At 42.9% G+C, this 14390-nt stretch overlaps 1 protein-coding gene across 1 annotated transcript in view; it reads right to left on the bottom strand.

The window, feature by feature from the left end:
* Positions 1-2289: 2289 nt before the first annotated feature.
* Positions 2290-14390, bottom strand: part of CAST (calpastatin) — a 95097-nt gene continuing 82996 nt past the window's right edge. Inside the window, exons 27-31 of the mRNA XM_026649239.2 lie at positions 12385-12438; positions 11550-11639; positions 8529-8618; positions 7190-7261; positions 2290-3632 (exon numbers count right to left, since the gene is read on the bottom strand). Coding sequence (XP_026505024.1) covers positions 7211-7261; positions 8529-8618; positions 11550-11639; positions 12385-12438 — 285 coding nt within the window. The 3' untranslated portion in view covers positions 2290-3632; positions 7190-7210. The remainder of the gene's footprint in view (positions 3633-7189; positions 7262-8528; positions 8619-11549; positions 11640-12384; positions 12439-14390) is intronic.

Raw genomic sequence — 14390 nt, 5'->3', positions numbered from 1 at the left:
GAAGAAATGAAACCAAAATGCAGTCCCCTGGCTCCCAGCTTAAAGGACCTTCCCTGAAGCCAAAGCGGATTTTTTTTTTAATCAGGGAAAGTACCAGGAACAGGAGAATCTGTTTTGTCTCTGTCCTGTTTGGAGCTGGAGCTATCATATTTTGAAGAAGCCTCTGAAGGAAAGAGAGCTGAGGACATATGCAGTGCTAATTGGAAAGAAAATTAAGGAGTACGTGTCAAACAAAATCTGTGCATATGTAAATCGTGATTCTCCATGGCTTATAACTGAGGCAAATTGGGATAAATTTTCACATGGACAGTGAACGGTACATACATCTCTGACCACAGGTCTTTTTTCTGCGGGTTTTCTAGTTCCTGTGCCAAACCACCTGTTCAAAAAAAAGTCAGCAAAAGGTTTTATTTTTGGCAAAATGGTCTATTTTTCAGCAATGTAACAACAAAACAATGTTAACAGGGACGACTTTAAGTGAGGAGTTACTGTGTATTTTTTGCTCAAACATGAGAATTCAAGAATAGTCCAGAAGGAAGACAGGCAGTCCTTAAGAAAGAAGTATGAAATAAAAACGTTTACCAACCTGAAGATCCTGTATGTTCAGACATGTTCCTTTCATCATCTTCAATGCAGCTTCCTCCTGAGAAGGAACACTTCTCATGATGTTATTTCATTCGGGCAACCAGGCCTTGCATTTCTTTGTTGCACTATTTGCATTTTGCACACATGCCTGTCTTACCCACAGGTAAAGGAACGTCATTAAAACATTCCCAAACTAGGTCTCTTTTACGGCATGCTGCTATTATAGGTTTTCCCTTGTAGTGAGAGAATGTTATGGTAGATCTCAAATCAATGAAGGCTACACGCAGAAAGACCTCAAGACTTCTGGAATATGCTGCTCAAACAGTTTCACTTTTGTTTCTACTGCCTGTCCCTCCCTTCTCACATTTATCTCCAGACTTCTTCTCCTTGTCCGGATCTATTCTGCCCCCAACAATCTTCTATTCATTGAACTTTTTGAAACTTTGCACTTTTAGAGAGAGGTAATAGATTGACTCTGTGTACACAAATTTGCAGAGGGACAATAGGGGTTGAGGTCTGTTATTTCTCACCTCTATATATTATTTATTTATTTAAAAACATTTTTGCTGTTAACAAGCATGTTATCTCTGGAGACACAAATCCAGTTTGAAAACTGCAAAACTAAGCATCTCTGATGGTATCTTCTAGACTGAGCACTGAGTCCCATTGGGTAGATAGAAAGATTAACCTAAATAATCTATACAGAAGCCCCTGGAACCCCATAAGATTGGGTCCCTAATCCATGAACTATTGGAACTCATTTACAAAACTTTTCTTAAACATTACATGAATATGTTGTCTCATACTATAGAATTAGAATTTATAATCCCTATTCCATGATGATATATCTTTGAGCTATAATATATCTTAATTAAAACTATCTTTAGAGAATGCTTTTTGAGGAAAAAGCATTTTATCAAAAAAATCTGATTTAAATAAAAAAAATCAGATATTTGATTTTTTTTTTTAAATCATGGATTTTTATCTACGCTGATGCTATGCTATTTACCTGATAGAAGTAGCCTGGTCTTTCTTTCAGATTAATTGATTTTACCTTGTTAATTAATCAGCTACTTACTTTCAGGAGACAAAGCTCAAAAATAAAAGTAGTAATAATGCATACATGCAATCTTTGTAAACTCCCTCTCAAAGAAATATTTTAGACTCAGATACCATGACGATGGGTAGTATACAAGAACCTAAAAAGAGAATGAATCTTCAGTCTCCTAAGAACATCAGGATGTTTATGTTAATCAATGGGAAAAAGCTAGCAGATTTTCAGCACAATCTCAACTGGGTCCTCATTTTCGTGGGTGCAGTTTTGTGTGTGCAAATATTTGTGCTCATAGTTTAGGTAATTTAAACATTTACATGACCTAAATTGTGCCCACAAAAATGGAGTTCCGCAACTTAAAAGCTGGCTCTGACTCTCTTCTGGAGTTATTTAAAAGCAAAATGAAAAAAAAAAATTGTAGCTAGATCTCTGAATTGATTTTATGTTTATGGTGTTAATATACTTGGTTTTCATGAAGATCTGATGACAGACATTTTACTGATTTTGCACAAAGCATTGCATTCACTTTTAATACCCCAAAGCCTACTTTTAATGATTTCTAGTGGACGCACTTCTGTTGTCTTTAGTGAGTTGTTCAATAATACACAATTGGAAATAGGACGATATAAACAATAGGACACACATAGTAATACATTCTAAAAACTTTATTAGTGTGACACAGGCTCTCAATACAGACTGTCAGGTTGTCATAATTCTGATTATCCTCCATATTAGCTCTCTGGAAAATGGTTGTCTGGAACACGAGATAGATAGGACCAGATTTTGAGACCCTGGCTAATATTTCATCTACCATTACCTCACACTGAGTAGTTCCTCGAAGTCAATGAGATTATTTATAGTGTTACTCATTGTGAGTAAGGACACCAGAATCTTGCACTTATAGCACTAAGCTTCCCTTTGCTGTGGGGCACAAAGAAGGGAAAAACCCACAGAAATTGGGGGAAGTAGCACATCTACAACAGCTCAAAGAATAGCCTCATCTTCGGCGTTGCAATGTGGTTGCCAGGGAATGGCTGCTCTTTGCCAGCTGTTTCCCTGGGGACCATGTAAATATAGTTCATAGAAGTTAATACCATTCCTTATAAGCATTAACTTCTGCTCTTGCACCCATTTTGGGAGTCTCAATAGAGGGTGGAGAGGCAGAGACTTGGTATTATTGCAAAAGTGCCACCCTTTCTCTTGACTTGGAGCTCCCATTCATTTGACTCTTGCTAAGTTTCAGGGGCCCCCTTTCCCTCTCTTGCAGTATGATATGGCCAGGAATGCAGGTGACTCGCATTAGCATCTGTAGTCAGGAAACTCCTGGCACAAAGAGGATAAGAGTACAGTTGTGGTGACATAATTTGAGAGAGGGAGACTCTTTTTTACACTGTAACAAAGGCACTGTCCAGACTTTTGACATTTTATTATTAGGAGTCCAGATGAGATGATACATCTATTAATTTGCTATCCTGTAAATATCTGTGATTGACCTATGATTTCTCACCAATAATTCACCCAAAGAAATACCTTATACAGTCAGCCTACAAAGGCCAAGGTTAACCAAAACTCATTACATTCTTAGAATGCTTAATGCATTCTTTGCAATGTTAAAAATGCTAGCTCATACCTAGAGAACTCTACTGACATTTACAGGCACTATGTGGAGATTATGTGCAAAAGTTTGCAGGCTGTTTCTGGAATTGCTATTAAGTTCTTATGAAATAGACTTCTTACAAATATAAAGCATCCTTTCCCACTCAGAACTGAAGAAATTACAAAAAAAGTTTCAAAATGTATCAATACAATAACATGAATGGTTAGAAAAAAAACACCCCAATTCATTCCTGGAAAAATGATATGAAAAACCTCCAGCAAATAACACTGTACAAAAACCACCCAGAATAACCTCACACTCTTGCATTAGCTTTTGTTCTTTGGGAATAACTGTCCACCAGCAGAATGAAGACTTTTTACACTATGTGCCGATCACCTAGAAGAAAAAAAAAAAGGTTCCAGAGAAGAAATTCAGTGAAACATCTGTCATGTAAAAGGAAAAACATAAGCCACTTTATCTGAGGAGAATAATACACAACACAGAGAAAAGTATCAGGGGGTAGCCGTGTTAGTCTGTATCTACAAAAACAACAAGGAGTCTGGTGGCACCTTAAAGACTAACAGATTTATTTGGGCATAAGCTTTCGTGGGTAAAAACCTCACTTCTTCAGATGCAACCAGAGAAAAGTATCAGAGGGGTAGCCGTGTTAGTCTGGCTCTGTAAAAAGCGACGAAGAGTCCTGTGGCACCTTATAGACTAACAGAAGTATTGGAGCATAAGTGGGTGAATACCCACTTCGTCAGACGCATGTGGTGGAAATTTCCAGAGGCAGGTATAAATATGCAGGCAAGAATCAGTCTAGAGATAACGAGGTTAGTTCAATCAGGGAGGATGAGGCCCTCTTCTAGCAGTTGAGGTGTGAACACCAAAGGAGGAGATACACGAAAGCTTATGCTCCAATACTTCTGTTAGTCTATAAAGTGCCACAGGACTCTTTGTCGCTTAACACAGAGAAAGAATCCCAGGAAGAGGTAATACCAAAAGTGATTTAGGTATTATCATTTGTAGTGTACTAATGCAAAAAGAAACAAAAAGGTGACATTGGGCTGCACATACAAAGAAGTGATAAATCCGGTCTATGGATGAAATCCTGGCTCCATTGAAGATAATAAACTCTCTCACATTGGATTTCACCCTGTGTCTATATATAGAAAATTGTGTTTACTTCTGGGGACATGAATGACACCTAGATCAACACGTTAGAAGGGACTCAGAGCAACAAACATGATTAAAGGCTCTGAGGACAATATTATGAGGAAAGATTAAAACGTCTAAATATACACCATATAACTAGGGCTTAGCAAATTCACAGCCTTGAAAAAGATGCCAAGGACCATGAAAGCAGACCTCCCCTATGATATCTAGCTAGTGGAAGGGAGTGGCAGGGGCAGGGCTGGGGGCACCCCGGCTGGGGGCTCCTACCAGGCTCCAGCTGCTAATCCTGGCCGGTCTGGGGAGGGATAGGACTTCTTCTTCCCCTGCATGGCTGCTCTCAGGGGGAGATCAGACCCATCTCCAGGTACCTCCACCAGCTGCAGGAAGCTCTCACTTCTACGCTGCCTTCAGAGCCAGCTCTGAAGGCAGCGCAGAACTGAGAGTGGCAATCCCGCAACCCCTTGCAACAGCTTGGCAACCCCTCCCCCACGACCTCCTTTTGGGTCAGGTCCCCACAGTTACACCACCATGAAATTTCAGATGTAAACATCTGAAAACATAAAATCAACTAATTTTAAAACCTTCTGGCCATGAAATTGACCAAAATGGATTGTGAATTTGATAGGGCCTTACATATAACTAATTGATGACTAAGAGTTAATAGAATTGCCTGTGGATATTTTAAGGGTGTAAACAACAAGATAAAGTATCCTCATACAAGAGGGTATATCTAGGAATAAAGAGATAAGAGGAAGTTACTTATCTTATAGTAACCGGAGGTTATTCAAGATAGGGTCCCTATCTGTATTCCATTGTGGGTAGGTATGCGCTCCACAGCCAGAGAATTTTGAAAGCATTGTCTGTTGGCCTGCACACGCACCCTTGCTCACCTTATGCCTCTGACCCTGGAGATAAAGGGGAGCAGACAGATTGCCTCTCCAGTTCCTTTTCCACTGTGAACAAAATGGTGATCTGAAGGAGATGGCAAGGAGGGCAGGTAGTGGAATACAGATAGGCAACACACGTATCAAAGCACCTCCAAGGCAAGTATCTTTCTCTTCTTCTGCGAGTGCTGGTCCCTCTGTGTATTCCGCTGTGGGTGATTGACAAGCTGTACTCAAATAGGAGAAGGGTGAAAAGATACAGATGGCCGAGCCGAACGAAGGACTGCCATTCCAAAGGATGCATCAGCGGAGGAGTCAAACGCACAATGTGTGGATGGACGAGAGGGAGTGACCCAATGGAGCAGGAGACACTGGACCTGGGAAAGCGAAGATGTCCTCAGGAGGAGCGACGGTCTCAGCTCTTCCCAGAGCGTGAGGGGTCTTGTCTGCCTGAACTAGAGGAGTCACAGCAGAGACAGTCTGTGCCACAGCCATGGCAGACAAAGTCAGTACCGCAGATAACTGATGCTCTTGGTGACTGCTCTTCATTGGTGCCAACAGAGCCTAGGGTTTGTGCTTGGGTGGTAAAGGAGGCACCACTGCTGCCCAGTCACGATTCAGTGCTGATGGAGCCCTAGCCTTTTGGTCTCTCTTGTCATACCCTTAAGAGTTAGGACATACTAAGTTCTCTTGGGCTGAGCTCAGAGACTTGTTCAGTTTAGGCAGGGGTTGAATCTGATTTCTTCAAAGTGCATTTGAAGGAGGATTTAGATTCATGCCTGTGAGAACGCTTCCTGCTCTCTCGACAAGACGCCAACGAGGCATACGTGGGGGTTGACTCCCTCGCTCCTGAGTTGGATCTCGTGGCACGAGGCACACTCCTTGCTGAGTCAGGCAGATGTACAGGGTGGGGTGAGAGGGTTCCCTGGCCTGGGTCCGATTGCGGCCTCATGGCCTTTTTATTAGGTGCTTCCTAAAGTGAAGTTCCTGCAGTTTGTGCGTATGACTGGGGAACTAATACCAGATAGCGGACCTTGGTGGCGCGTTGTGGGCTTCCCTGAGGCGGTGCATACAGTGTTGGTGGTTGTCGCTGACCGAGAAGGATCACGAGCAGGAAGCACAAATTTTGAAGCCCTGTGTCCTGGGCATAGTCCAGTACCCCAATTGAAGAACGGGGGGTGGGGCTCCTCACGACAGGGCGGCTAACTAGCTTTAGTGTCTTATGGTTATCAGATAAAACTATAAACACTTCAAAACCTATTTACCGATAAATAGACATAGATATGTTCACAGAAAAAGGAGAAAGCTGAAGCTTTGGACACTGGAGGTTCCAACCCATGTGGTGCTGAGAAGGAACTGGAGAGGCGGTCAGTCTGCTCCCCCTCCCACCCCTTTATCTCCTCAGTCGGAGGCATGGGGTGAGCAAGCGTGCATGTGTAGACCAACGGACACTGCTTTCAAACTTCTCCAGCCGCATGGAGCACATGCGTGCCCACGGTGAAATACACCGAGGGACCAGCACTCGAAGAAGAAAGACTGTTTATATAGAATATTAGGAATAACTTTTTGACAGTGAGCGTTATTAGTCTGTGAAATGGTCTCACAAAGGAAGCAGTGGCATCACCTGAGATCTTTAAAATTAAACTATCCAAAAGCTCTTGAAAATTAATTGCAGGAAGCAATTCTGTTCTGGTTTGGTGGGAGGTGAGAGGAGCGTGTGCTAGAGGAGATAGTAGGGCTTTCCTGTCTAGGATTCTCTACAGTGAAGTCCTGCGTATTTGGTCTAAAAATGAACTACAACTTGGTTCCAGTTGGCCTTGTGAAATGGTCTCATCTCATTAATGTAGATTGTCTTTGTGGTAACTAAGAGGATGGCTTAAAGAGAAATCTTACCCAATACTGTAATATTAAAGTTTAACTTGTTTTTTGGCTCTCAGGTTTTGCACTGGAGGACTGCTCCTTTGCCTAAAAAGGAAAAGTAAAACAAAGCATGGATGAGCTATAATTTACTGTTTCAGATTAGAAATTAAAATAACATAATGATAGATTAGAAGTGATAATGACAGCATCTAAATGATCTGCATCTGTGAGACATGCTCATTAGCAGTAACAGGGAGGGAAAAAAAGGTGATCATTCAGCAAAATGTATTTGTAACTTCATATGGGTCCATTTCTCCTTATTTTTCCCTATCCCATATTTTATTTTGGTATGTGTGGCTGATCTCCTCCCTCATTATTATCTTGACATCTACTGGGCCATAGCTATAGGCTATAGCTATCAGCAGCCAGACAACTTTTAACGTTAGAAAATGTCCTCCTAAAATGTTCCTGATGCAATGCTTTTAAATCTAAATTTGCTAGTCAGCTCAACTGTTAAATAAAAGCCTTGGAAAGCAAATTTCCTGGTAAAGAAAAACGCTGTTCATCACAATCACTGAAAAAATATGATATACATGATGTTATAAATTTGGCTCAAAGGAATAAATGGATGGATCAGTTTATTAACTGGGCTAGGTCATTTCCATGTCTAATTCCAGTTTCTATGATCCTTTATGGGTTGCTGAAAATCCAAGCAACATTTGGGTCCTTTCTGCTGTTTTGCTCATATTAAGTATATATCCATCTATAGACATGCACTACATAAAAAATTAACACACCTTCCCTCTCCACCAAATTCATTCTGCATACGTATTTATATACAGGCACAGATTCTTTTATTAATGATTACATAAAACATATGACAAAAGAGGAGAAGACAAGGGACTTGACATTGGGAGAATAAGGTTACTGGAAGCAGGAGAGGAGAAAGGTTGCTCCAGATAGAGGAGATGAAAGAAAGGGTGGAATCACAAGTGGGAGAAGTAGACAAAGGGAGTGGGGTGAGGAGGGCAACAGACAAGAACAGGGCTGTGGGCGTGAGAATGAGGCGTTTGAGTGTCTTGAGGAACATATGAATACACAGAGCCCACATCTACCTGGTATGCTGTATGGGATTTACCCTCTTTTGAAGCAGACACTTTTTTAAGCCAAAGCAGGTCCACAACATCTCCTGAAATAGTTAAGTGCCACTCCCTTGCATACATACAAAAGTGGGTCAAACAGAACCTGTTATTTGAGAACACTTTCCCTAAACTCTAATGCCCAAATAAAATGATTCCAGATCCAAGTTGCCCATCTCCACACTCATATTGTTCAACAATCCAGCCCTATCCATATTAGGACTTGGTTCTACCGTTTTAGGATCTTCAGGTTTTCCACCGTCCTTTGTGGCTGGTTTCGTGGTGGCAGCTTCCTTTCCACTTTTGTCCTCTAATCCTGACACCTGTCATCAGAAACAAATTCACTTTCAAACAAAGAGAAAGAAGAGTTACCGTCTTCCAGAATCAAACGGAGTCTAGAATATTTGGGCTAGATCCCTGTCTAGCACTGAGGAGCCCCCTTGTCTGGCAGCAGAAAGGGCAGAGGTGATGAAGCTGATTGTCTGCTGGCCTATTGTACTGGCTATGTGGCCAGATTCCATCTTCAGTACAAAGCAGGTGCACTGCACCTGAGAATCTGCCCCTCACTCCACAGACAGAAACTATATTTTATGGGACTTGTACCATTTATTTAAACATTGTATCCTTAGATGGCTTACTGAGGATGTATGGTATACGTTGTGTGCGCATGCTGAGGAAGAAGGAGTTTTGGAAAGATAAAGAAATAAGTTACTCTCATTTAGCTTTGTTGATTACTCAAGGCAAAGAGTTCCTTTCAAGGATTAGGCGAACGCTTGAATCAGTTATAATGTGAGAAAGGGTGGTTAAATGAGTCAGGGTACAGAGTCATAAAATCAGTGCCAACAACTGTTAAAAGATCTGGGACAAGTCCAAAGACCAGCCCCAAACAACCACATTTCTTGTCCTAGTAGAAAAAAATACGTTTATTTGGAGGAGATGAAAAAGATGCATTCTCAAGCAGTGAATGAGAACTAATAAATTAGTATTTACAGTTCAGGAATACATTTTATTTAATGTACTTAGCAATGGTTGAACTCATGTAACAAAGGGAATTTTGTTGTTTATTCTCCTATCAATGGTGGGGAGTCCTGAGAAAAGTCCTCCATCATTGGAAAGAGAGATGTAGTTAAACTTTGTCGCTATCTCCACCCCGAGGCCAGGAGGTGACCAGGCAGCTTCCTATTGTTCTACTTTAGTCAGCGGGCCTCTCTGGAAACAGAATCACCTCCCTTTTTGGAAATTGTATCCTGCTTTGTACCCCTCAGTTTAATAGGGCATTTCTTACTGGCAGTATGGAACAAAAAAAATCACGTGGCAGAATCACAGTAAATGTTTTAAATGGGAGATCACTGGTACCTGCCTCTCAGTAATTGGGATTTTATGTTTTAATCTTGATAAAACAGCGAACTCACGGGGATCACTTGTGAACTGGCTCCCAATAGAAGTTGCTGTGCTGGGCAGGAAAATTCATTTTTGACTGCTGGGAGGCCAAGCTGAGTCTGGACTCTCAGGTGGTCAAAATCCCAACCATACTTGCCTCTTCCCAGCTGAGAATCCCCATACCTCTCCCACACTGTGCTCCTAAAGTGACACCCTTCACTGCTGCCAGTTCCCAATTTGACCCTGAGGCTGGAAACAAGCAGGGGAGGTGGATCACATCAGGTTGCCAGGAGTGAGGCAGGGAAGAACTGGCATGGAGACCGTGCTGTGACTGTGGGAAGCCAGTGGAGAACGAAGGCTCTTCAACTCAGGTGATGTGATTTCTTCTGGCTGTGGGTGAGGGAGCTAGGGGTGTTATTTATCAAGGGGAGGGAGAGGTAGCAAATGGGAGCAAATAAATGGTTATAGGGGTTGACTAAATGAAGCCTAATTTAGCCAGCAGTGATCACTTCTAGAAAATCTAACAACACAGTTCGCGAATCTTAGCACTCAATATCCCCCAATCACCCCAGCGTGTTCTGGTCACGTAAAATGAGCCATTTAGGATGAATCCATTTTTCCAATGATACAAAAGGCCATGAGAGTGCTGTTTTGCTGGCACAGCCCAAGTGGATTGATGGGGACAGCAAGCATGAAGGAAGTTTGACCTTCACAGTGCTTTTCTCCAATTCCAGATTTAATCCCTCGTCTCCCTCTATATTCTCCAGAGCAGCAGCATCCATTCCTATAGATTTAACTATGGCACCATCTCTATGCGCCTGACTCCCAAATGTACCTCCCTACCACCTGCCTTTCCCATCTGCACAGTCTCACATCTCCACCTGCATCTCTGACCGTTCCAAGTGAATGTCGTACCACAATCTCAAACTCAATATGATACAAACTGAACTGTTCATTTTTCATCCCAAATCCTCTTCTTACTTCTTCATCTCTGCTGTCAACTCCCTTATCCTCCCCAACAAATGGGCTGACAATGTTGATGCTGCATTTGAATCCTCTCTCTCCTCTGCTCCCTCACACATCCAAGCTCTCTTCAGACACTGTCAAGTCTGCCCTCCTATCACTACTTCTACAGCACCTTCACTTTCCTCTTTTTTCCAACCTTCCCCTAAACCTTCGTCATTCTTGCAGTAATGAAGTCAAGATTTCTCCTCTTTGCCTCCCTGTTTCCTCTTGTCCCACCCCAGTCTATACAAATGCTGCTACTGAAATCCACCTTCCTCTCTCATTGCTCTAAAGATTACTTCAACAGGATTTTTGTCTTCACCATCAAGGCCACACACAGCTCCAGCCCTACTTATATATCTACTCTTATTTCCTCCTGATCTTCATCCAAGGAAGACAACTGAAAAAATTGGGATCCCCTGCATAAGAATGGACATACCTATGGTCTAGCCCAGTATCCTGTCATATGACAATGGCCAGTGCCAGATGCTTCAGAGGGAATGAACAGCACAAGGCAATTATCAAGTGATTCATTCCCTGTCATTCAGTCCCAGCTTCTGGCAGTCAGAGGTTTAAGGATACCCAGGGCATGGGGTTGCATCCCTGACAATCTTGGCTAATAGCCAATGATGGACCTTCTAGTTCTTTTTTGAACCCAGTTAATTCTCACACTTCTTCTAAAAGTATGTCAGGCCAACAATGAAGCCTTAACAGCATCCCTTTAAGTTACCCTCTCAAATGTTCTTATATGGGAGAGTGCAAGTCTAAATACAAATAGAGCCAAAGCAAAGAAATGTAATGCAAACCTACGCCTGTGGGGGTCATGCAAATATACTATTTTGCAAATCCTTCGGGAGAAAATGTCTTACCTTTGAGTGTTGTGGTGTGGGAGGAGTTTTTGCACAATTATCAAAGTCCCCTGATAGAGCATCAATAGCTGCAGAATCATCTGTAGGCTTCTGCAATAGAAACTATCATCAGTCATAAAGTATAGAATGCAAAAGGAGTCACGGGATTGTACTCTAAAATGATCAACTACAGCAAAAAACCAACCGACAAAAATAAAAAATAATAATAAATCCTTAGCACTTACACCCAATCCACAAAGCTGTTCAGACAGCATAGTTCTGTTCCCAGTGTAGCTGCAGCTCCCTAAAATCACATGGCTGAAATTTTTAACAATTGATTTCCAAATCCATATTTAAGGACCTAACCCAGTTTCCTGATTTTCAAAAAGTGCTACTATTTTGAAATCAGTAAGACCAATTAATGCTCAGCATTTTTTGAAAGTCAGGCTACTTATTTAGGTTCTTAAATATGCTTTTAAGAATTCATTTTTGAAAATCTTGGTCCCCATGTTCTTATTACAGGTGAAGCTGGTAGTTCAGTCTAATTTTGATTGCCAGACTGCATATGCAGCCTTAATTCTGGCATTTCTGAACTTTTCAGTACTTGACTTTACAACTTTAACATTCTTTTAATGTAGTTTCGTACATGTAATATCTACATTATAGGTGTTGCCCATTTGAAAGTCTTCACTCTCACTTAAATAAGCACAATATTTCTACATCTATTCAACAGCATTTTTGAGAATTTGCAATATATAGTGCTATTGAATCAAAGATAACATTGTTTAGAACAGCATTTGATTCAGAGCACAGTCAGGAAGGGATCAGTGCAGAATAAAACTGTAATGACTTTTACCTTTGGTTCTTTGGGTTTCACATCCTCTTTTGCTGTTGGCTTTACTGGTTTACCCTTAAAAAACAGATAGGATGAAATGGTTACATTTATTACATAACCGTTAGTTTGAGCTGATGAATCAAACTGAAAGTAAAATAGGCTCTTACATTCTTCACTTGACACTACTAGTTATTATTCACAGTAACTTACTTTATGATGCTTTACTGTCCTATCCACTTCACAATCCATTTATTATACCTACACAGCCTCTTTCATCAGATTCTTGTGATCGCACGTTTTTTCCCTGCTTTAATGTCCCCCTGAAGGCCTTGCATCTCACCCTTTATCCTTCCAGTAGAGGAGAATTGGCTGGAACTAGGGTGACCAGATGAGAGACGTGAAATATCAGGATGCGGGGGGGGGAGGCGGTTGCCGGCGGAGCAAACAAAAAACAAACAAACCAAGAGCCGGCAGCGGAGGGGAAAAACAAAAAACAAAAACACAACCCCAAGAGCCGCCGGAGAATAGGAAAAATTGGTGGGGACTGAGCCACCGGCAGCTCCACGCTCCACCCCCCCCGCACCAGCTCACCTCCGCTCTGGCTCCACCTCCCCTGAGCAGGCTGCCGCGTCCTGCTTCTCTCCCTCCCTCCAGCGCTTGCGCCGCCATACAGCTGATTAGCGCAAGCCTGGGAGGGAGGGGGGAGGAGGAGGAATGCTTGGGGAACAGGCAGGGATTTGGGGAGGGATCCAATGGGGGCAGTGAGGGGGCGGGCTGGAGCCGGGGCCAGGGTGGGGATTTGGGGAGGGATCCAATGGGGGAGGGAGGAGGTGGAGTCAGGGCCGGCTCTAGGATTTTTGCCGCCCAAGGCAAAAACAATTTTGGCCGCCCCCCCCCCATTTTTTAATTACCCCCACCCCCGGCCCCGCCTCAACTCCGCCCCTTCCCCAAATCCCCAGCCCTGCCTCCTCCCCCCAGGCTCTCAAGTCTGGGAGGGAGGGGGAGCAGCGGCGTGCGAAATGGCCGCTCGGGATCACCCCCTCCCTCCCAGGTTTGAGAGCCTGGGAGGGAGGGCAAGTAGTGGAGGGCCAGCGGCAGCAGCAGCGGAGGTGAGCTAGGGCGGCCAGGGCACATTTTTAGGGGCGGCATTCTGGCGCCGGCCATGCCGCCCCTAAAAATGTGCCGCCCCAAGCACCAGCTTGTTTAGCTGGTGCCTAGAGCCGGCCCTGGGTGGAGTCAGGACAGGGCCTGGGCAGAGTTGGGGCGGGGGGGGGGGGCACGAGCCCCCTCCGCCTGTGCGCTGGAGGGCAAAATATCAGGACAATTCGCATCCCGACGCGGGACAAATAAGTAAGTATCGGGGCAGTCCCAATAAAATCGGGACTGGTCACGCTAGCTGGGACACCCTTTGTCTGGCTCCCATTTGTTGAGCAAGATCATTCACTCCCTTGGCATGGCAGTGATTCAGAAAATAAGTGACAGCTTCACAAGACTTTATTCTGCCAGGTTCCACAAAAACAATAGTACTTATGTAATGTTTTTCATCCACAGATCTTACAATGCTTTACTAAGATGAGAAGGGAATAATAGTCACGGTGATTTTAAGGCCTAAGTTTTCAAGAGTGGACACTAGTATTGTGCGCCTTGTTTTTGGGTGCTCAACTTGAAACACCTTGGGCCTGATTTTCAGCCACATGGATCCCAGTACTTCCTGGCTACATTGATCGCTGATGGCTGTTTGAAGTGGCTTAACCATTCTGACTTTGATCAATGTAAAAGGAACAGTCCATTTTTTTTGCATCAAACACAATGGTTTGGGGATTTATTCTCCCATCTTCAGTGTGGGGATTTATATAGGTAACTCCAATAGATAGGAGTCACTTATGTAACTCCAATGGTTGCTCACACAACTCTACTGATGGGAAAACTGACTTGCTGCAGTGTTAAGATGACTGACTCTAAATTCATAGGTTTCAGAGTAGCAGCCGTGTTAGTCTGTATCCGCAAAAAGAACAGGAGTACTTGTG

This window comes from Terrapene carolina, unplaced genomic scaffold (genome assembly GCF_002925995.2).
Source record: "Terrapene carolina triunguis isolate 2854851 unplaced genomic scaffold, T_m_triunguis-2.0 Scaffold69, whole genome shotgun sequence".
Classification (NCBI taxonomy): domain Eukaryota; kingdom Metazoa; phylum Chordata; order Testudines; family Emydidae; genus Terrapene; species Terrapene triunguis.
This window is presented reverse-complemented; position numbering and strand designations above follow the sequence as displayed.